The sequence below is a fragment of the Bacillus rossius genome (genome assembly GCF_032445375.1).
Source record: "Bacillus rossius redtenbacheri isolate Brsri chromosome 4 unlocalized genomic scaffold, Brsri_v3 Brsri_v3_scf4_2, whole genome shotgun sequence".
Lineage (NCBI taxonomy): Eukaryota > Metazoa > Arthropoda > Insecta > Phasmatodea > Bacillidae > Bacillus > Bacillus rossius.
This window is the reverse complement of record NW_026962011.1, coordinates 29,070,594-29,095,453: the sequence shown is the minus strand read 5'-3', so window position 1 is coordinate 29,095,453 and position 24,860 is coordinate 29,070,594. Positions and strand designations below refer to the sequence as shown.

The 24,860-nt window shown below is 39.2% G+C and overlaps 1 protein-coding gene across 1 annotated transcript in view; it reads right to left on the bottom strand.

The window, feature by feature from the left end:
• Window positions 1-24,860, bottom strand: part of LOC134541813 (cytoplasmic polyadenylation element-binding protein 2) — a 178,627-nt gene that overhangs the window by 141,255 nt on the left and 12,512 nt on the right. Inside the window, exon 2 of the mRNA XM_063385506.1 lies at window positions 1,409-1,550. Within this exon, the coding sequence (XP_063241576.1) occupies window positions 1,409-1,550 (142 nt within the window). The remainder of the gene's footprint in view (window positions 1-1,408; window positions 1,551-24,860) is intronic.

Here is a 24,860-nt window from a genome sequence, read left to right as displayed (position 1 = left end):
AATAAAACACACGTAATTAAGTTTACGCTAAATACTAGACTGTAAGAAATAACCAACAGTTTTATAGTAATGTGTTACTCCATCTATTAAATAATTTTAAAAAGTACACAGAAACAAAAAGAAACAATAAAACTAAAATACATATTTAGGATTTCATTTTATATTTTTTTCGAAAGGACCTTTTTTTTTTTTTCAATTTAAAGCATGCATTGCTTCGATTCTTGAATCTTTTTGAGGGTAAATATTATTTAAAACACACATAATACGCTGATCTGGATTTTACTAAAATTATTGTGCCATACCTGCAGCCAATACACATTCTGTTTATCGCGATGAAGAAAAAACATTTGCATATAAAGTATTCAAAATAATAACAAAATAAATATAATACAGAGATTTCAGAATTAGCCAATATTTCATTTCTTTACATGTTCTACTTCTTTGTTTAGTTAAAATGTGGATGGTAAGGAGAACCATACATAGTCACTGTCATTCAAATTTTGAGGCGATACTTTTCACGTGGAGACAAAAAATTACTGATATTTATTTATAGGGGAAGTTGTTCTTGTAGGTGAGTGGGAATACGAAAATTCATTTAGGATAGTGGTCATTTCAATTCCTGTTTTCTATGTGAAATTTATCGTCCGGATTCCAAATTATAAATTCTCAGCATCTGGGCGAAACGCGACACAAACGTAAATTCATTTTTATTTTGTTAAACTTTGACGGGATTTCAGAGTGTGTCGTGTCACTGGCGAAGCTGGACTCGGTGTTTGTCGTGAGGGGGTGAGGGGTGGAATGAATGATGGGGTCGAGGTCACTAGAGACACTGGTGAAGACGGCAGGACGGCAGTACTGCAGTGTCGCCGCAGGTATATACGCTCAGCCTGTGTGGGCTCACACGTCCAGTCCACCCGGCTTCCGTTCTGATTGCACTGCCGGGCTGCAGATAGCCGCACGTATCACACACATATCCGACAGCTCTACACCGAACACAGCGGCAAGAGGTGCGACTACAAATACATTGTACGTTACAATATCTCGTGTTAAATACGATCGATTTATATTTTAAAAGATAAATTTGAAGCGTTAGAGGTTTATTTTCCCTTCACATCTGTATTACGAAGAGTCGTCTTACCCACTCTGGGTGTTGTGTGTACTATGATTACAGCCGTGACGTTCCTATGCTTACCGAGGCATGGTGATTCCGAAGTGGTTTGCCTCTGTCTTCCGTGGTATGAATGTGAAACGAACACTACCAAAAAAAAAAAACAGTCCTGAACCCAGGGATTAAACAGATATACTGTTGACACTGGGCATGCCGTCTGCCATCTATCGTACTGACTTGACAACGCCAGGTTTTCACCACAATCTTCCACGCATCTTGAAGCTGTCAGTGTTGGCTTACGTGGAGGGTCAGTGTACCTTACAGTGTTCGGCTCGACATGCCTGTCCATCACCTCCAACCGCAGGATCGGAAACGGATCCGTCGATATCCGCTCGCGCGCTGTTCCGAGGCGGCACGTGCTGACAGCCTGCGGACCCGCGGCCTACCGCAACGTCCGCCACGTTTCACACGCTCGATATCCGCTCAATGGCCTCGCCACAGCACCTGAGGCCCCACGCAGAAATAATATTGCATTATTAGTATTTAACATCTTTATAAAACTTCTTCGATACCTACCTTATGAAAATGTTGCCTCTATTTTTTTACGTTCTCCTTTTCTCCAGAGTTCACGAAAAGTTAAACAAACTGCAAGCTAATACACAAGATATTTTTCTGCAGGCTCTCGCGGCCATTTATATCTTTACATTTAATATCTGAGGTACGTTTCCTATAACTTCTGTTTCATAACAAAAATTATGAAAATTTTAAACCATGGGTGAAATTATTTGTTGTGCTTTTTTGAAGATACGCAAGGGGTTAGTAAACCTTGGCATGGCGGGAGTTCCTCCAGTGGCCGCCAGGGCGTGTTGTTGACTGCAAAGTGCGACTCGCTATTTATACAGCAGTGCGCGTTGCGACAGCTTCCCCCCTCCCTACCCCCCCCCCCCCCCCCAACCAACCTTCCGGCCTGCTCTCTCGTCTTCCGCGCACTATGCTGCAGTCACAATGGCGCCAGGACGCGATGCGATAGCCGCGAATTTTCTCTAGCCAATCACGTTCCACACAATCGTGACGTCAGCGCGACATAAATGCGGACGCGACGGACTTCCCAAGTAGAAATATTTAAATATTTTATATTTGCATCTCATCCCGAGAGCGACGTTGCTGAAATGAGCGAGTGTGTCAACGTTTCGGCCTCTTTGACCACGGCGTCATGGACGTCAAATTTATGCATTAAGACCGAACACAGTTTTAGTCAATGTTAAATATGTAAAATGTATCTCAAACTATACTTATAGTTAAAAACATTATTATTATGTTACAGAACAAGTATAAAAAAATTCCTAGTTGGGAGATTTGAAACCCCGGCCCTTTAGGTTAAAAAGCGCACGTTCTAACACAAATCTATCAGGAAATTGGAGTTTGGGGAGGAGACTATGTATTATCAACCCTGTAATGCCATTATTCTAACGTATTTTAAAACTAGAGATAACTTTTTTTATTATTTTACTTTACCAAATATATTTCAGGGTAGTTTTACTATCATAATAAGTTTGGTATGTAGCATAATTTTTTTTTACGAAATTGACCATATACGGGTTTATGTTGCTGCATTTTTTCATCGACTTCCGTTCCATTTATACGAAATTATTTCTACCAAATACCGTATACCGAGAACTAAGAACTTTATGCATAAAAATATTAATAGGCTGACAGGTATCGTACGCTATTAAATTGTTGCCGAAACGAATCCCCAAATCTTGGGATGCCTTTACTAAATTGCTACATGTTGACATTTGGATGCAGCCCTACCTGCGTATGCTAACAGGCAACACATATCACTCGACACTCGACAGCGTTTCCGCCATCTCTGGTTAGAATAAGTCTTCATTACTATTTAAGTGCCTTGAAATTACGATTGGTTTCAACATAAATTGGTGTACGCATTAGACAAGCGACAAGTCGAAGCTAATCTGTAATCATAAGCTTATATCTTTAAACCAGCAATTATTGTATATATATAATCTTAATCTCAGAAACGGCTCCAACGATTTTCATGAAATTTAGTATGCATGGGGTTTCGGGGGCGATAAATCGATCTAGCTAGGATACATTATTAGAAAATGTCGTTTTATCCGTGTTTTCAATCATTCTTGTATATATATATATCTGAATCTCGAAAACGGCTTCAACGATTTTCATGAAATTTATTATGCAGGGGGTTTCTGGGGCGATAAATCGATCAAGCTAAGATTCATTATTAGAAAATGTCGTTTTATCCGTGTTTTCAATAATTCTTGTATACATATATCTGAATCTCGGAATCGGCTCCAACGATTTTCATGAATTTTAGTAGCTAGGATTTTTTTTAGAAAATGTCGTTTTATCCGTGTTTTCAATAATAATCTTTATCGATAATCAACTTAAAAATAAATTACTCTTCCTGACATTTATTGGCGAGTAATAATACCATTTTTTTTAATTGGGAGCAACTAACTTCTTTAACGACACAACACTAAAACTACTCCAGTAGATGGCGTTGTTAAGCAACACTAAGCCAATGAGTGTTTGGTTTGAGGTTAGACCAAGAAAATCAATTGTTTACTTATATTATTTGTGTCTTTTTAACTCATGTGTACACTTAAAAATGTCTAAACGATCTTTGAAAAAAACGCTTATAAACAATCTAACTTCACGAAGCCGCAACTCGTCTCAAGAACACCATGAAGAACATCGTCATCAAACTGGTCAGGTTTCTCAAACTTCACACAGTGAAGACTCATTTCAAGAAAACCTTCATGAAAATAATCATGTTTCCACTCGTCCCACACGTGCTGCTAAAGTAAGATGCTTGCACAACTTGACTAACATTATACGAGCAGAAAGGTCTTATGATTTAGATGTTTCACGAGAGCGTGCGTCACAACGTGTGGCCGCTGAAAATGACGAACAACGATGCGACGTCTGCAAGATTTGCGGCAGCGTGCGGCACAACGTGTAGCTAATGAAAATGAACAATGAGAATACCGATTAGAAGAACAAAGACGTCGAGACGGAAGACGCCGTAGGGCTTTAGAACTTAATAATTATTTACCTACTTATAAATGTGCCGTTACTGCAGCTGTGCAATATCATGCCTTTGGACCATTTGAAATTGTGTGTATCCTTTATGGTGCATTTCATTTCCCTGAGGAACGCGTTTCTAATCGTATAAATAGAAATTCTTTTGACGACTGTTTGCATGGACTAATTTTAATGGAGCAACCAAAATTTTCACATGAATTAGTACGTTTCTTTTTAAACCGTCACCCACATTCGGAAGAATTTCATAAAACAATAAGAAAGATAAACGCATCTTTAGCTCTAGCATCCTTCAATGTAGATTATGACAGAACAATAAATAGCCATGGAATTTATAGTTTTCTTGTTGGCGGACAAGTATATCATAAAATGAATATGACAGCTCACCCGACGCAAAATGATGATGGTGTCTTTGAACGGCCACTGTACGGGCAACTATACTTTTTAGACCCTAATGAAGCCGTTAATGAAAGAGTTAACCATCCACTTAATTATGGAATGACTACCTCAATGATGAAGTTATTGGAGTTCATCATTTGAGCGCAAAATCGTTACGTACAGGGATATATAATGATGCGAGAAGTATAGGACGAAATGAATCGGTTAACTTCTGCCCAAGGGTTACCCCCACCATACGTAAAGCTTTTATTTAGACTTCCAGATCAAGCTGATCGCAGAAGGTTTAATATACCGTAGTGTAATGAGGTTCGTGCAGTTTTTACACTAAATGCTGATCAAAGCTTTCAAGAAAATGAAATGATTGTTCACCAGCGCAATAACAACATTGTCTCTTTAAATAATGTTGATAAGCGAGTCGAGCCATTTACTTACCCATTATTTTACCCAGCCGGTATGGATGGTTTTAGCCCAAAAAAAAATTATCGAGCAAAGCTCGTTCGTCCAGGTACTTAGTATCCAAATGAAGATGTACTTACAGCCTACCAGGTAATACACGTAGGCATGTAACTAGTTCAGGATCCGCCATAGGTTAATACATTTATCTTGCAGATTACATCTCACGCTGATAAAGGCTACCAACTCATAGCTTGTGTTGAAAAGAGCGACGGAATTCGATTTTTTTTTTTTTTTTTCTGTGTTTAATTGGCCCGAAAAATGAAGAAGAACGACACGCCACCCGTCCACGCTGGTTCTTTCGTCGAAAACGTGACTTCCGTTGAGATGAAGGCGAAAGACCGACAAATGAGGGATCGAGCCCGTTGTCAAGTTCTGACACGCCGCGCTGCAACGAGACCCGTCCACGCATGCACATCTCGGTTACGCCACGGGACCACGCTTACGGGTCGTTTGCAACACGCGGACACCCACCACCCGAAGCAGCGCGCGGACGGACTGACGTAACCCGAGCCAGCGACACAGTGCCAGCACCGCGGCAAGTGTTTGCGGGGGCGGCCCACGACTCCGCTTGTTTGCCTCGCGAACGTGACTCCTCGACTCCTCGCTGTGCGCCGGAGAAACACGTCGTTCCTCACTGCGAGTCAAACGGAGCCCGACAAGTACGAACCATTTTAAAAACATCATTTTTTTTATTCCAAAAACATTATCTCAAGATTTATTTTTTTGAAAATATTACTCTTAACAACACGTAACACAAACTAACAGATTTTTTTTCTGAGCATTTCAAGTGCGGCGTTTCCTTGAACGAACTTAGTAAAGTAGGCTCCGGGCGGTAAAAATAATAATAATAATAAGTGGTTCTCGAGAAGGATAGTATCATCCATAGTACCAACCACAGCTGCGGCGCTTGTCTAGGCTGGCCACAACTGAATCAAAAAAAAATAGTGGTATATTAACAAATTACTGAAAAACTGTTTAAGTCTACTAAAGAACGAAACACACAACTCGAAAGTCGAAATACGGCGTTGTTTTTTTTTTTACGAAGATTAACTCATTTAAATTACGAAGAAATCTTCATTATTTGAGTTACAAACTTCGTTTAAAAAAAAAGTCCATAAATTTACAGTAATTTCTAACAGTGTATGCTGCAGTCGCGTGGAAGTTGGCGACACAACGACTTTGACACAAATCCAGACAATGGCCGCGAAATTCTGCGCCAGTTATAAACAACTTATTGAAACACATAAAATCAAACATCAGAGCTGGTTTACGTGGCATCGCAACTATTCATTGATCGCACGTGAATCACACACAAGAGCCGCGACGCACGTAAACTCTGCGGTAGTGGCACAGACTCTCGGGCCAAAATACACGCGCGAAGACGTCCACGGAACTTTGGGCGGAAGCCAGCAGAGGGAGATGCCATCTGCGAACCATCCGGGCAAATGCGTCGTAGCAGGAAGAGGCCGGCTGAGCTCTGTGGCAGTTAATGGAAACATTGTCAAAATCAGGAGAAAATATGTTTCGATAAATAAAAGCTTTAAGGGTGTATGTCCCGTTCAAGGTCATGATTTTAGATTTATATTAATCACTGATCAACTTTTAAACATTTTCAATCTTTTAACTTTCACGAAATGAAAAATATATATAGTTGCATACTTTTTGCATAATTAGCTGCCAAATTTACATTTTTAACCTTTTTGGGTTGTACAAATAAGGAGAATTTAATTTATTGCAGAACTGAAACTTTTTAGGATTAACTGCAATGCCACTGGCTACTTCAACAAATGGTTTGCATTTCTATCACAAAAACTCATTTCATGTTTCTTGGCTGTCAAGATCATAAAAATTTTGAGAATTTTGAAATGTCAGGTAAAATTAATTAATATTTTCTGAACACTAAATTTCATGAAAATAATTGGAGCCGTTTCCGAGATTCTGATATATATATATATATATATATATATATATATATATATATATAGACACACACACACAAGAATTGCTCGTTTAAAGATATAAGATAAATACTCTCATCACTGACTCATTGACTCTGTAACACTACTGTATAAATTCTCTTTTAATGCGCTTACAGTGTAACATATTCATTGCTCTTTGGTAACTTGTTCCTCCTAGCATTGCTGCCGAGTCCGGGACGCAAATATAATATCCATGGAGACATCGCGTCATATTCTGCCGTGGCCGACAGTTTCAGAATTTTTCAGTGATATGGTATCGAGCCATGGCTTAGCGCCAAGTTTTGGCCGCGTATATCTGTCCAATATAATTCAAGTGGTTGGCCTCCACTTACAAATATGTATCTACCAACCACTATTTGTGGCAGTTTTCCAGCGCTAATGATAGGATTAAAATGATCGCGAATAGTTGTTAAGACACATATGAAGTTTAGCATGCTAATGTTGTTGCGAACTCTCTGCAATTGAGCACCTTCATACCAATCGCACTGCCAACATGGCTGCCATCCTGGTGTATGTTGAATCGAATCCACAGCAAGGAATATTATAGAATGACCACAGACAAATAACAAACCATGTAGTTTTTCAAGAGGTTCTTCATTAAATACAATTTTTTTTCAAGTATTTTTTGACGTGACAACGTCTAATAAATCGATGAACGCCGGCTGACGCACGTAAAAGTGTCCCGTAACGCACATTGTCCCACTACGATGTGTCCCGTTACGCTCATTGTAAGCTTGCGCCGCATCTATCTCTCTTCCACTAGATTGGAACAACCATCGATTTAACTTTTCAATCATGTTTTCGTTGTTTGAATTATTAATATTATGTAATTTAACGATCGTCCACCGATTTTCAGCACAATCGGTACAGTTATTTAAAAGAAATGTTGAATTTTCAAATACGTTTTCGTACGAACAATGGTGTTTTACAGTTACACATAATAATTCAAATTACACCCGGGATCTTTTGCACAATGTTTTAAAAAATATTGTAACACATTATAAATAAGTTTGGTGTATTTGGGATGCGTATTTGATATAAAATCGTATTATAAAAATTAAATAATATTATTCCCTTACGGTGCCTCCATCTACGGGGACGGATGCGAACCGAACGAATCGCGCGTTTACCGCTTCCGCAGCAACCAGGCACTCGTTAATACATATTTTCCTTTGTTTATCGCGAGGGGCGTTATTATTAATGAATTATAAATAAAATTTCGTGCCCGGGGCCACAATTGCATATTATTTTTATCACTGGAAGACATAAAACCGTAAAATAATCTCGACGAATTTTAATCTCGGCCCCAGCGCACCACGAGCGTCTGGGTTGGAGATTACAGCCGAAATCTTTCTTAAACTTACTAATACTTATTTTATTAACTGAAAAGGCATTTTCATTAAATTCTACGTTTAATTTCACGACGAACAAACTTCGACGTTAAATTTGTAATTGCGAAAAAGCGTAAAACATTCTCGACGATCTTGAAGTTAAATAGCAAATATGTATAAAAGTTATAGTTAAAATAATCTCTTCGTTAAAGTAATAAACATATATGAATTAATGAGTGCAAATAAAAGTAAATTTATCAATTAAATTGTAGATTTCATTTCACTCCTTTGTATCCATACGAAATAGTGATAATTCAATAAAAATTATTCAATTTTATTCATAAAAGTATGCAATCATTTCAACAATGTTTTTTTATGACGTCACGTTAAACTATCGTCCGTAAACCAACTTTACAGACAACCAATTTTTTTTTTTATCATTTCATATGTATCTAAACTAATATTCATTTTCACATTATTTTAATTAATTGGATTTTTAATAAATATTTCGTGTATATTAAATTAATTTTTGTTCATCATTTGTCAACGGGCGACTTAGGCGCCTGATAACTAACTAGTTATGTTATATTTACTTCCAACGCTGTTAAACCTTTAGACATTTTAAGTGGCTTTACACACAAAATGGAAGTAATAATTTTTTTAACCTTTTTATAACTGTTAAATTTACATTTTAAACGTTTTTAAGAAGTAAAAATAAGGATATCAAATAAATAGCAGGTACATTTTTTTACAGGCTACAATTCATGATACGATTTTAATGTCTTTCAGAAAATGTAGTTTTTACCTAATCATTTCAAATTCTTACATGTGTGTGTTATTTGACAGATAAGTAAAATAAATTAACTTTTTTTATAAATAGTTATAAATATACCATGAAGTAACCATTAGCATTGCCTCCAAACTAAAGTTTCAATACTGTAATCCGTTTAACTCTCATTATTTGTCCGCCCAAAAAATGTATCAAATGTAACTTTGCCAGCTAATTACGCGAAAAGAATGCTACATATTTTTTCTTTATTAACTTCGTGAAAGATAAACAAATCAAAAAGTCTACTAGTATAACAGTGTTTATCGTAAATACACAACCACGAACCGAGAGGACGCCTGGATCACATTCCAGGGAAAGAAAGGTCCTTCAGAACCGAAGCGAAGCGAAGCAACAAACGCAGCAACACATACAACGGCCGCGGAAGCCTGGCAACTGTGCTGTCGCCTAGTGTCGCTTCGTGCGCACTGAGGCGGTAACGGAACGCAGCCCGACACGTGCCAGGGGGCCGCGCCCGTCAGAACATGTTGGTTTGTACTTCGGCCCCTAACGACCAGACATCCACACCTCTCGGATATGCTTCTCTCGGAACAATTTTGAAAACGAAACAAGTTTTCCACTCATGTTCGGTTTTCCATAACAAAAAAAAAATCGAAAACTCAGATTTCTACAATTACGTGAAAACTATTTTTTTTAGTATTTTTTATGAATGGTATCTAAAAAAAAAGAAGGGTGAAACATAAATTGGCCTTCAGGTTTATTAAATAAACGCTTATTAAATTCATTAAACATTTCATAAACAATTAGGTAGTTATATTATAAATTAATTGAAAATAATGACAACAGAAAAATAATTTTAAGATACTACTACAGCCCCTTAAAGATTTTCCGAACAAGTTTGACAAAAAAACACTTATATTTGTACCTGTGTGTACATAAGCTGACCAGTAACCAGCTCAACAAGGCCATTCACTACCTTGCCGAATGGCAGATACGCCCTGCATGCAGTCAGCTTCCTCGCTGTTTTGTAACTTCCCCCGCCTCCACTCACGGCTGGGTCAGCACAGCTGACACCAACTTTCTGGAGCGGCCTGGCGTCCGACCGACGAATCGCGTGGTTTTCTTTATTAGTTATTGCACACATTTATTTTAAAACGTTTATGTACGCACTAAAACACGCGTAAAAAACGCAGTATTAAGTTTACAAGCAATTAATTCTCACTCCGCTACAGTAACTAATTAATTAATATTTAATTAGTTCAAAAACTACATAAGTTTTAAAAAGCTAAAGAAAGTTTCAGGATTTATATTTATTTAAAGTTCTTCATTTTACGTTAGCAACATGAGCTGCTCGAGCGAGATATTTCAAACGTGTGAATGAGTTTCTCTGCTTCCGTAAAAAATAATACTCTATGATTCCGTAACTCGACGTCTAAAATAAGTAATAATTACGGAAAATTCGTAACGCTTGGCACCACTGAATCTATAGCTGCCAAAATATATGGAAAACGGCTTCAACAGTGAATACATTTCACGACTTTGGCTTACGCTTTACCTACATAGGTCACAGAAGCTGAAATCAAGTAAAAAAATTACCACGGTTACTAGTTTCCCAAAACATTAAGCAAATAAGTACAAAAAAAATTGTGCACACAGATTACACAAGTTATTACAGTTATTTTATCCATTTCAGAAGACTCATTTATAATAAAACCGAAAATAACATCACTTGGCATAGTTGAAATAACTTCCTATGCCGTGCACTCGACACACACGAGAGAGAACCAAAAGCACGCTCTACTCCACACTTGTAAATCTTCCGACTGAGCAATTGAAAGTTATGGCCACTTTTTTTTACCCAAGCTGAGCGTTATTACGGCTAACTGACTTCATTGTGGTTTACGGCTGTTGGTTCAGATTTATGCCCGCGACGAGGAGGGAGGGGGACGCCTAATTTCGTTCCCCAACTTTGGCCGTAAAGAAGATTCCGCTGCGCGCGTTATCCTGAAACACGTGTTGGACCAGACCCCCACTCAACTCAGGCGGCGACATCAACACAGCTCGAGCAAACAATGTACGACTCCCTTATTTAGGCATCATTTCAAAGAGCGCATTTTTATTTCCACATGGTGCTTCCTAATTTGGCATGAAAGACACATGCTTCTAAACATTTCCATATCATTACCATCGTAATAAAACACTTCAAGCCCGACGTACTTCGCTAAAACAAAAGTACCAATAGTGATTATTCATTTCAGACAATGGTAATTGTTGATCAATTGATTGTCCTGGCTACAAATTCAGATTCCGCTGTAAATATGGTTTATTCATTTATAAGTTAAGTGTAGCGGCGCAAACTTGTAGGATTCGCTAGGAGAGGGGGGGGGGGGGGGGGGGCTCGCGGAAATTTTCCGGTGCGGCCTGGGAGTTGTGCGCGTGGGGTTAACCCTCCTCCTCCCCCCCCCCCCCCCCCCCCCCCGGTTAGTTAACTACCGACATGCTCACAAAGTATAATATCTCTGTGCCGTCTCACGGATGTGCGCTTTTAAATGCCGACGCTTTCGCGATGTCCCGCTATCCTGTGGTTTCAGTAAACAGTAAGGACATATCGTCATCAGATAGCTAACTGCTGATAGCCAGCCACCCAGCGCTGTTGTTTCACTGGTATAATCTCGGTGCACGTGTTATCACAGTACAGTTATGAATGCTCAACATCCGGGCGAACCACTGAAGAGCACTGATGCGCACTGGAGCGAGCACGGCCCGATAAACATTTGCGTTCTGTCGGGGGAAAAAAAAAAAAATTTAAGTATCCTCAAATCCTCAAAACCTATTTCTTAAACAGGTCAATTAAAATAAATAAATAAAAAGTGGAATACATCTACAAAAAAATCAAAGAGCTTCAGCGACAAACATTTTAAAGTTAGTAGACGTATTTTTAAAAATACCCATGGCATTTAAAATAAAATAGTACGAGTGTATCAAACCTATATAGAGAGATTTCCTATTAAAAAAAAAAGTGATCGAGTCTTTCAGTAATCGCTAGTGATGCGTAAACATGTAACCCCGGAACGAGGATACTTATCGTGTGTATTCTCGTGTTGTTCTTGTTGCAAATAAACTCGTAATATGAAACTCGGGCACGAAATTTAAGATAGAATTTTTTTAAAAAAATAATGATAAAGCGAGTTAAATAAACCGATAAATAAAATAGTCGCACTTCAAATACCAAAGTTCCTGGATGCGGATTACACGTGTACTTTCTACGCCCGCCGCTAAAATTCGCTGCCTGAATAATTGTAAACGTTGCTTGCCACCATCAAACGCAGATAGCAGCTACGAATGAGCGAAATGGTTATTTTCCAAATACCAGTTATGGTTCAAATTGAATAACCGGTTATTCTGATGGTTTACGTTATCAGTTATTGGGTATGAAGGTATGTTTTCAATCATTCACTATTCAAAATGCAAAGAGCGACCAAAATATCATTACAACCATAAAAATTATGGCGTATTTTAACACTGCATTGTAATTTTCCTTTCTTTTTTTTCATTCAAAAGAAATTCATATTTTGTCGCGGTTGCATATGTAATTGAATATTATTTGAATCAAGCACCTTATATGTATGCATAATTACGAAGAAATTTCAACTGACAATGAATGACACATTCTATTTAATTTAGCTTATACTCCGCCTATTGACGCACACATGAAACAATATTAAACTGTTAATCTGTTAAAACCAAACCATTACGAATCAAATCTGCCAAAAAAAATTTTCGGGCATACAAACATATATTATATACGTAAAATATAGAAATACCACAATTTTTTTTAATAAAATTATAAACTTCAAAGATGTAAGCATATTTAAAAAATAAAAACAAAGATTTTCGAAAGGACATAAGTACAAAATTCAAAATACCTATCATCAAAAGATATCCCAGTGACATACTTAGATTCCCAAAACAGGAAAAATTTTCACCGTTTTCGTTAGAGCTAAACTTGTTTCGATATAAGCGCCTTTTTAGTAATTATAAGCATAGTTATTCGTAAATTTCCTTTTTAATTTAATAATTAAGGGGTTTTCCACTTATGTAGCGGATTTCAAATGTTTCTCTATTGTTACAATTCCAGTTTCTATATTGTACACATCTCTTATGGAGTAGGCCAATGTGTGTTCTTCATGATACGCTTGTCTCCAAGGTATACGTATTATCTCTTTGGTGTTACAGAGTCAATGATGAGCGTTAACTATATACAGCATCACAGACTGAGCATGACGATGATGTTCTTCGAACAGACTTATTTCCGTCGTGCCATAAAACAATGTTGCCGCAACCAGCGCACAGTTTATTGCCAACTCTTGGCAAACAACCTTCCCGGTGACCCGGCTGCGTGACTGCGGCACGCGCCTCGGGACCACGTGAAGCGCCGACCGCACGGCCAGAGCCGAGACACGGCGTGGCCGGTGCTCGACGCAGGACCACCGGGTCTGGTCTGGTCTGGTCTGGTCTGGTCTGGTCTGGTCTGGTCTGGTCTGGTCTGGTCTGGTCTGGTCTGGTCTGGTCCGCTCTGGTCATCTCAGCGCCCGTTCAGGGGTGCCTGTGTGTTAGCGCGACCCTCGCTGGTGCTTCTAGCCTCTCAGCTGGCGCGCAGTCTTATCGTCGTTTCATGCGGCAGTAACCAGGACATTATATTGCGGGAAAATGAAGATAAAGGTGTGATGCAAGTCCCTTGAGTGCTTTCGAGGATCTCTTTCATTATTATTATTATTATTCTGAAAACACGCGTTTCTGGCAATTTCACTCTCCTGAAAATACAGAAACAGAATTGCTCAATTCCACCCTCAACGTACTTTTAATTGCTTTTCGTAAACTGACATATCAGATATCTTGAATAGTTTTTTTTTAAATCGCGTGGTTTATTCTGAACTACAAATTAGTTATATGTGACTGGGAAACCGTTACACTGCTACGTCATGAATCAGCGTGGTGCAGTTTCGACAGTTTTTCTGTTTTTTGCAAGGGTCGTTACCACAACGCCGAAATACCATAACGCCGATTGTCAAAATTGACCACAACGCCGACAGCTAGAAAACTGCTGTGTACCACAACGCCAAAATAACAACCGAATGAATTTGTGTGCGTTTCTTAAATGTACCTTAACGCCGAAATACCACAATCAAACCTAACCTTACCTAACGTAATATAACCTAACCTTACTTAACCTAGCCTATCCTAGCCTAACTTAACCTAGCCTATCCTAGCCTAACTTAACCTAGCCTAACCTAACCAGTCTAACCTAACCAGTCTAACCTAACCTAGTCTAACCTAACCTAGTCTAACCTAACCTAGTCTAACCTAACCTAGTCTAACCTAACCTAGTCTAATCTAACCTAGTCTAACCTAACCTAGTCTAACCTAACCTAGTCTAACCTAACCTTTGTGGCAGTCCTGCAATGACATTTTTCGGCGTTAGTGTATTTCGGCGTTGTGGTACACAGCAGTTTTCTTGCTGTCGGCGTTGTGGTCAATTTGACATTTCGGCGTTGTGCTGCGTCCCCGTTTTGCAACAGTTTCGTGTCTGGAGTGTGGCTCAGCCAGGGCGCCTGCGATGAGGCGCCCTTATTGGCTGGCGGTCCACCAACTGAAGTCTTCGCCCTCGACTCCAGGTTCACCTTCGGCCCTGCACGGACCGCCGCTAGGTTACTTCTCACTCGCACCACGTATAGACAACGTGCACCATCGCGTCCCGCGGCAACACGTCGACTCTCTGGTTTCATCCCGACAACCGTCCGGGACTGTGCGAACATCCAGGCGACATTCCTAACCACACACGTAGACGAAGTTGTAATCCGCATACAGTCGCACCATACGACCGTAGTACATGTTCTATGCATCTGACGTTTCTCTTATTCCAAAGCGATGCCGCGGATCGATGTCGGAAGTCGCCTGGCGATGAAGACCCTATGCGACACAGGCCCACCAAGGCAGGGCGGACACACGAAACACGGTAGACCGGTTCATGCTAAATGTTTTGATGGCCTACGTCAATTGAAAACATCCAGGTTTTGCCCGTGACTCATTTGCAATCTCTTCGCGTAAATATTGTGGTTGATACTTGAGTACACTGCATCCGTTGTTATCAGTACAGATTATTTCAACTTATTTTCCGGATCGTAGTTCCAAATTTTGAGCACGCCTTTGATTTAGTGCTCCATCACGAATTATCAAACCAACTCTAGACTCAGAAATTTTAAAGTGAAACTTCTTTGCTGAAGGGAGGGGGGAATGTTTCGATTTTCGAGCGTTACAAAAATTACGATCGCATGAGGGGAATAGTTATGTACGTGGTGGGGAAACGGGTAAAGGATAAAACGGCAGGGGAGAGGTAGAAATGACGCAGCAAACTTGCATACTAGGACACTTTCATACTTGCGCAATAGCATTATTTAGCGCTCGCATACTTGCATACTATTTTTTATCTGCGACCTCTGTCAAAGAGAATTATGTTTCCTACACCTAATAATATAATGAGCAATAAGTTTCACTTATGTCACACGTGGACTCTGGGCACTGGGCGACTGGGCGTCAGCGGGGTCGTTGCAGACGGATGAACTTTAATAATAATAATAATATATTTTATTTCCCATTTTTTTTTCACTTTGTTAAAAATATTCACTTAATTAACCAGGAAATTTAGCACTCACGAAAGCAAGCTTGTATGTGAGTGCATCTAGTCACTTCAAATTACATGCGGTATTTTGACGATTGTAAATGTATAATAACTGAGAAATAAATATATAAAATATAACCTAATAAACTTTACACTAGTTTTATAAAGATGAAAGTTAAAAAGAGCAATTTATTAAAATTTAATATAATGTATAAACAAAAAAAACGTATAAATTATAACATTGTTACATGAATAAATGAAAATATAAATAAATAAAAATTAGTATTTAAGTAAAGTACACGTACAAAGTTATAACAATATATAAAACTTACTTAAATACTAAAGCCATCTCTTCATCAGTTAAATTATGTAGCCAAATATTAACATTTTTTTTTTTCATTTGAAAATAATTTTTAGTTTTTAGTTTTGCAGGAAGAACAACAACACGGCTCGAGGACGCTAGGACGCAACAAGTCCTGGCCTGGAGATGTTCAGGCGGCCGTGGAGAACACGGATCAGGGTTCGAGCCCGGGTCTCCTGGCACGCGGGTCCAACACGTCACCGCTGCTCCGCCTCGCTGCACCATTCCGATCCTACTTGTCTTACTCGGTGACAAAAGAACCCACAGCAAACACTCGGGCCGAGATGAACGGCAGTCGCCCCAGGTCGGCGCCATTGTTTCCGGACCGGCGGTCATCTGGACCATCAGCTCCCGCGCGAACACAGCCGAGTCGCCGACGCAGCTCAGGGAGAACAAGCCTTCGCTAGGAACCGCGCGCGGCATTTGAATAACGCCGCACAGGCGACTGTGCAAGTGTAAGGTAACTTACACGCTGGTAGAAGACAAAAATTTCGCAGTAGACAAGGCCCCGTAAAGGCACTTGCCGGGATACGATGCTGTGCGCAGTGACGTATCTACTGGAAGTGATGTGGACGACTTTTCACATCCCACAAACCAAAGAAAATATTCTCAACTTCTCAAAATTAGGACGTATGACGGACTATTAGGTATAAATGAGAAATATGTTTCTGGAGCTTCCGTGCCAGACCAGTAAATTCGGTGGTTGGGGGGGGGGGGGGGGGGGGAAATCCCTCACACGGCAAATAGTAGGTTCAATAAGAGAAAATTTTTAATTGCTGCCTCACTTGATAACATTTCATATAGATATATTATATCACATTTTTATGTACACTATAACTGCCGTAATTTTGCACAAATCACTTTTAAATTGATATATAAAATCCAGTAATGAAGAATCTCGGTCGATTTCGTTAATGGGCAATATTCCACCAAAGAGATATAAATGGGGAAGGTTTTTGAAAAACAGAAAAAAAAACGCTATAACTTCCATAATATGAAAAAAAAATTTTAAAAAAATGAAAAAAAAACCGTTTGAACGTATTATAACTCGTAGGAGTAATGCCAAAAACCATTGTCTAAATACATTTTTATACAACGAACCATAACTTCAAGGGGTGGAGGACAAAAGAATTCATAACTCCCTCAGTAGGTACACCATCGAATCCGTTCGAATTGTTCGTAAACCTTACAAATATTATCTAATACATTTTTCAGAAACAATTTTTAATACAACCAATTATTGCTGCTAAGGATGAAATAAACAGAGTTTAAAGTTTAAAAAAAAAAATAATGCTCATATTAGGTATAAATATAAATCTTCTAAAACTTATCTAAAACTTTAGTCAAACAATTTTTGATAAGAAAACCCATGTATGCAAAGCGTTGAAAAATACCAGGGGTTGGGATAAAAAGAATAAATAAATATTCCGTAACATGTATAGAAAGACAAAAACAATCATAAAATGTTTAGTAGTTATAATATCAAACCAGTTATAATGCATTCCATCAATTCTAAGCATTATCTAAACCCTTTGTCCTGAACAATTTTTAATTAAACGAACTATTACCGTAAAAACAGGGGTAAAAATAAAATAAATAGATAAAAAATTCTATTAAATTTATCGAATTTGTTTTACGCTATCTTATTTTATCACAAACCTTGGACCAAAGAAAAATTTTATACGACACCGTACACTTCATGAAAAATAGCGTCTGAAGGTCAAAAAAAATTCATATCTATTTTAGTAAGAAAAATATAAAATTCTTTGTAAGCTATTCAATGCTGGATGCATTGAGTTAAAAACATTTGAAATATTTTCGCTGCATGGAATATGATAAAATGTTTTGTAGATAGTTTTGGAATATTGTACATATGAGATGTCATGTATAATTAATTTCTTAAAATGGTCCAGATGTTTATAGAAGTTTCCAGAACATTTCCTGAAGAAAAAGGTACTTCGAAATCTACATACACCTGTACGCTGTGCCGAAAGGGATTATTTTTAGTTATTGGCATGGTATATTTCATAACGTAAGAAATATTAGCATCGAGGAGTTATAGCGTTGAACACCTTATAACTGTGCCGTGACACCAGTGCCCAAAAACGTGTTCACCTTGCAAGCACTCTTCCTGTTCACTTCACTAATCGCTTCACGTGGCGGCTGCGGACCACGCATCGTGCTACATCTTGTCAACCATCCTCCGTGTAGCATCATTGCACAAAGAGGCAGCCTACATGGATGGCGTTACACGTATGCACTACTCCATACTCTAGGTTCGGGGTGTCTTATCGCTAGCCTACCCATCAGGCATCCACGATATAACTGCCGTTTACGTTATTTTCTTCAACAGTGTAGTGCTAGGTCTACGCGGCAGTGGTAGCTGAACAAACCGGTCAGCATCAGTCTGGCGACAGTGGGCGCCGAAAACTAGGAGGGAGACTTCCTGGAGCGAGGACACGAGAACCGCGGCGTTACGTCACGAGCGGCTGGCTACACCGCCCACACCCCTTGTCGTGAAACCCTTAACGCAAACACGGGTTGGCCGGAATTCGGCCAACTAGTGGCATGTTTGAACACGTCGTTTTAAATCAGAGATTCGTTATAGGTCAGCAAACCAGCAATGCAAACATGCAGGTCTTATTAAAATATGCTGGAATTCACTGTCAAATTTAACATTATACAGATATTAAAAACAAGAATGATCCACAGATACGAACTACTTTTAATAAACGTTTATCGTTATTGCAAAAATAAAGTTTTTTTTAGTATTGTCATTTTGAATTTTTTTTGCATAGAACTTGAAAAAAAAAATTACTTTGGCTGAACTTTCTGCTTCGGTGGCTGGCTGGTAGCCTCACCTTGGGCGTCGCAAGTATATATTTGGGGGGGGGGGGGGGACTGCAATTGATTAGGTTGTTGAAGAATATCCATACCCTGGAAAAAAAGGGGGGGGGGGTCCGCGGGTCCTCCCCCTGGGAAAATTTGGGGTTTGAAGGTACAAAAAGGTGGTTGTTAGGCATTTTTCTTTCCTAAATATTCTAATTATAGTTGGTTGCAATATATAATTTATTTTTTATTAATAATATTTTCAGAGAACAAATTTGTAAAAACACAGTGCTCACATTACCACGATTGAACTAAATGCACCATGCGCAACATATGGGTTATATCACAGAAATCATAGTTTTAACATAACTACGAAACTAAATATATTATTGGAGGGGACGAAATTGAATACTTTTATTATTGGGGGGGGGGGGGGACGTGTCCCGCCCGTCCCCCCCGGTTGCGTCGCCCATGGCCTCACAGACGGCGACCACGCGGCAGTCTACCTGGCAGGCAGTCCTACACGTCCACCCAGCGCCAACAGAGGCATGTTCAAGCCGGCATTTCCCCGGAGTGAGCTCGGGGAGGGGCAGATGGAGAGCAGAGGTCAGCCCACTGAGCTGTGGCATTGTTCTAATATCTAATTCATCCCACGGAATTCTGTGCTGGCTTTCTATTTAAAATTTGACATCAGCTGATTTCGGCCAGTATACTCATCTTTCTTTGTCCGTTCTCCGGATTTTCTCCAAGGCGTACAATGAAAACTAGCAATGGCACACGTCCAAGATCTTGCAGGCCGTCATCCATATTGTAACTTGTGAAGTGTCGCGCGCACTCAACTCGGAATGCACCCCAATTATAAGTGTTTCCTGCAGTCAAATTACCGTCCACACTGGGACCAACCAGACTTCCGACCAGTCGCGGACGGGAGCGCCGACCGATAACACATCTGCAGCTAAGCGTACGCTGCATCTGCGATGAAATGTCAACAGCGATTTGTTTGTATTTAAATAAAAGTAAAATGGCAGCGCTAATTGAAACAGTATTTGCTGAACAACAATATTAAAGACTTAAAAAGGTAGGCGAGAAATATTCTCGCCAGTTATTTTCATGATTAAATAATACACACACATTATTACGAGCAATTGTGTCTATCAGCATATACGGTACGCCAAATTTTAGTTACTTACTGCCGTAATTTAAAAGCCTTGCAAAGAACTGGATCCAATTGCAGCTTATTTTGCCAAATACAATTTAATGACAACTGCTACAGCTATCTTTTAGAGTATGATTTAAGGACACCTAAAGCTTTGCTGATCGTTCAATATTACATTTTTGGCGACGAATGGGTAATTATCCGCCAGTAGAACTGTGAAACTATATGATGCAAAAATGCTCTCTACGTTTAAGTTACTGAGAGCCTATTCTAATGGGATTACACTTTAGCAACGCCACTGCCATATGTATATTTCTTTCAATAAAAAATCTTCTATTATTACTTAAAAAAAAAATATATGCAAACGTTAGTGAAAACTTTCTTTTTAAATTCAATTATAAAGAATACTTACTCGTAAAAAAATAAGATTATTATACTTCACAAAGCTCTGGCTACGACCATGATGGCTGGTGGACCCCAGGATCTGATAGCGCTCCAGACAACTGGGGCGGCGAGAGATCAGGCAATTATATAGATGGAGCATAAGGTCCGATTACAAGCCAGGGGGGTGAAGCCAAAGGGTGTGTACTACACGTACCAATATGGCGGCCGTTTGTTTACAAATGCATCCGCTACACCTGTATTGGAGGTTACATTTAAGAAAAATGTCAACTCTAATCATTAAATTTGTATTTTGAAGATTCGTGTTGTAATTTTTACATATATAGACATATTAACAATTAATATTTTGATATAATTTTCTTCTGAACAACTTAACTACAGTCGTTAATAAAAGCATGTTAGAACAGTTGATACAAATACAAACATACGCCATCTTGGTATGTGAAAATAAGAAAAAAATGAGGAGAAAAACGGCTTCACGCCTGACGGCTTATGCTCCATCTGCATCCTCTCCTAATCTGTGGGGGGGGGGGGGGCGACGCCTACCACATTTAGTTTCCGTCACTGCCACGTAAACCCCAGTAAAAAGAGGTTATGGCAAGCGGGCTACATTCTCGTTACTTATTCTGTCCTCCCTCATCTCGAAGGATTCAACTATTTTCTTACAAACAGTCAGGGGCGAAAATTTTTATTTCCAGGGGGGGTGTGGGGGTTGCTGGGATACATATATCAATCCCGTTTCACAGTAATGATTTTACAAGCTTTTTTATTTCTTACCCTCCCAGAGATTTATGCCAGTGTTTACAGTCATGTTTCACATCTACACACCAATTTTATAATTATAATTATTTTACTTTAATTTATATTGTGCAAAAAATTTGGTCCAGCATGTGCAATCGGAAGCTTTTGTGTAGTCGCCTGGCATCTAAAATATGACGAGCGCAGTAGTTTTCACCAGGCTCAGCACTTTCAACATTCTGTGGCAAGTTGAGCTCCAAGTCACGCTCGCGTCTGGAGGTAGCAGTGTAACAGTATAAACTCCAAGGTAAACGGAAGATAATTCTGAGGTCACTGAACAGTCTCAGAAAAAGATCATGACTATTTCTAAAGGAAATAACGAGAATACATTTTTTTTTTGTGAACTCGTTTTGAAATACGTTTATTGACCACGGCCTTATTAAATACACCAGAAGATCTGCATGTTCCATATGCAAGATGGACCTGTATGTTTTATACGTAACATATGGGGGCTGACTTTTCGGGTATTAAACGGCTTATTGTAGAGAAAACACTGTTAACATACTACGTACATTCATTTTAATTAGAGTTCTTCAATATATTTAACTTGAACGGGTATTTTCGGAAGGCTAGGGAATAAAAGGAATTATAAAATGGCAGTAACACAGTGAGAGAGATGTCCGCTACTTACAAGAGATTCACAGCTGATGTATGTAGGAATTAACGATATAGCACGTTATCTTTTTAACAAATGATGTCGCTGATAAACTAAATCAGCAGATACGGTGCTAAACAAAGGCACTCATGTTCTAGAATACTAACATGTACCAGAATTTCCAACAGCTAACGTCAACATGTGATCATGTTTTTATGGTTGGTGTCAGCGTTGCGACTCAAGGGTTCAAGAAGACGAGAATGACCATGAGGCGGAAAAAAAACAACAGGAAATTGTCTTGAAACCTAACTCGCCAGTTTAAGAAAGCCCACAATAGTTGACAAAAAATTTTTAATTATTTTCTGACAAGATTATTTAAACAAGTGATCCAGTTTTCAAATATAAGAAAAATATGAAACCGAAACCGTACTGAGAAACAATATGTCCAAACAAATCTGTAGTAAATGTTCCGAGACTTTTTTTTTCCCCTTAACAAAATTTCAAATTTCGCTCACTATATTTGTTTTTATGAATTTTTACAGATTTTTGCGATTTTCTGAACGAAATAATACAATCCTGCCTCACCATCTCCACAGCTGGCTTGGTCCTCTCTCCACTTTATTTAAAACAGAAACTCTGCATACGCCGTTTTATAGTGAGTAGGCTTATGCTTTCACGACCCGGGTGATGGCAGACTGGACTGCAGAAGGACATTGTCGTCTCACATTGCTACCGCTGCAGGATGTCCATGACTTGTCCCAGGACTGAGGCGTGGAGAGCGGGGTTGGTCTCAGCAAGAGACAGAGACAGCGGCGGCGCAGGCCTTGCCAAGCCCTAGACAGTTCGGGAGTGGCTTCGCCGGGGGGAGGCGGGACCCTTGGGGGGTCAAAACAGCCCCCGGAGCTGCCGCGAAGATTTTTACACTAAACTCTTTAAATCAACATCGGGAACTTTTAACTAAGACGATGGTGTTGCTAATTTAGTTATATCTAAATTGAACAAAAATGAATAACAATGAAGACAAATTTAACGTAATTTAAAAAAAAAATCACGTAAACGTGACATAATGAAAACGGTTCTTTAACTTAATGACAAACGTTTTACTTTACAGTTCCATCGGTATGGTAAAATAGATGGCGCGGGGCCACAATGTGGACACCCTGAAAAAAGTATAATAATTTTGATAGTGGCGTCATTGTTGTGACTGTTGGCAGGTCCGGGCGATGGCGGTATTCCCCTGTCAGCTCCGGTCGCTCCCTCCACACTGCCTCTTGACGGTCCGCGCGCAGGTGGGCGGCTGGCGCTGGCTCGCCGCCCGCCGAGCCGTTCATTAGCGCCGCCACTGCCGCCATTACCGCCACTTACGGCATCGCGACACCGCCCCCGTGCCGCGCGCAGGGGGAGGGACAGCCAGCGTACTCGCGTCAACTAGGATCACCTTGCCTGCTCACCTTGCATCGCCCAATAACATACCGCCTTCACCGAAACCTCCCAAATTGTTTCTTAACTGCCCCTGCTCCGTTCACAACATTCCGTGGAACGAACCCACTTTTAACTGATTCTAATAACACGTGGTGTTTGTCCAAGGTATGTAAATAAAAGTCTACAAAGTTATGGAAAATATCTTTAAAAACAAACTACTACTAAGTATTTTTTTTTGGCAGATAATGGCCCGCGGTTGGAGGAAGGGGGGAGGGGGCTGAAATGCCCTTACGTTTGCCGTCTTCCCCTGAGACAAAAACCAGTCTACACCCCTGTCTGTCGCAGCTGTCCACCACCTCTCAGGTGCGGGATCGATGGCTCCATGCCTACCCTTACAAATGCAGTTGATTCCTAATCTTTGAGTCCCATCATCTGAAAGTGTTCTGCATGTTAACTGCAAAATTATACATAAAGCCTTTTATCAAATATTGAATTGTTTAAAATTGCCTTTCTGATCAATTACTTTTTTATTCTCTCATTTTTTTCCTCTTAAGCAGTTGCCTGAAATTTCAAGTAGAGCTCAACAAAATCAAGACCATTTTATATCAAACTATTCACCAATTTATTTATGAACTTGATTACTTCTATGATAAGTTGTGTCATCACTATTACCTACATAAAGTGTTATTTGCAGTATTTATGTTTTAAGTACAGAGTAAACGGCACCCACTGTTGCCAGATTAATAATACCAAACTTTTTAACATTAAAAATTACATAAAATGTAACATTTAATTATAAGTTAATTTTTAATTTTAAGTCTAAAGTCCATGAAATAATATCTATTGACAGTAATATTGCAGTTGTAGCAAATATTATAGTAGGCCAATACATGAAAGTCATCAAAAATCTACGAAACAAGTGAAGACAGCAATCCTGTCAGCATATGCTGTAGCATAGTAAACAATGTTGTTAGTATGATATTTGGTGAAATGTAGGCTTCCTAAATTCCAGCTGACAGTGAACAGAGATGGCAATGGGTAGAAGCGTACATATACACAAATTCAAATTTTGCACGTATGCTTTCAGCTCAAGCTGCTAGAATTGCTGTGATAATGTCTCTCATTCCTCGCCCATGTTAACAGGCTTGAGTTTCCTATAATGTCTAACCCAATATTTGGTTGTTGTCATTTTATAGGGAAAAAAATTCAATACAAACACCAATTATTTTTTCATATAAATATTTGCAGCAGTTACATGACTATAAATAACAAGGCATTCCATTTAAGTACATATGTGCTAAGCTCAAACACAGACAATAATTTTCATTAAATTAAAAAGTTGTGTCTAAAACTTTTGTGCTCTATGGTGTATATCTGGCAACAGAGCACTGAAACAAGGACAGCGCTAGTGGCAGAACTCGTGCATTGGAGAGAGAGAGAGTGAATGCCAATTGAAATACACAATGCAATCTGAGGA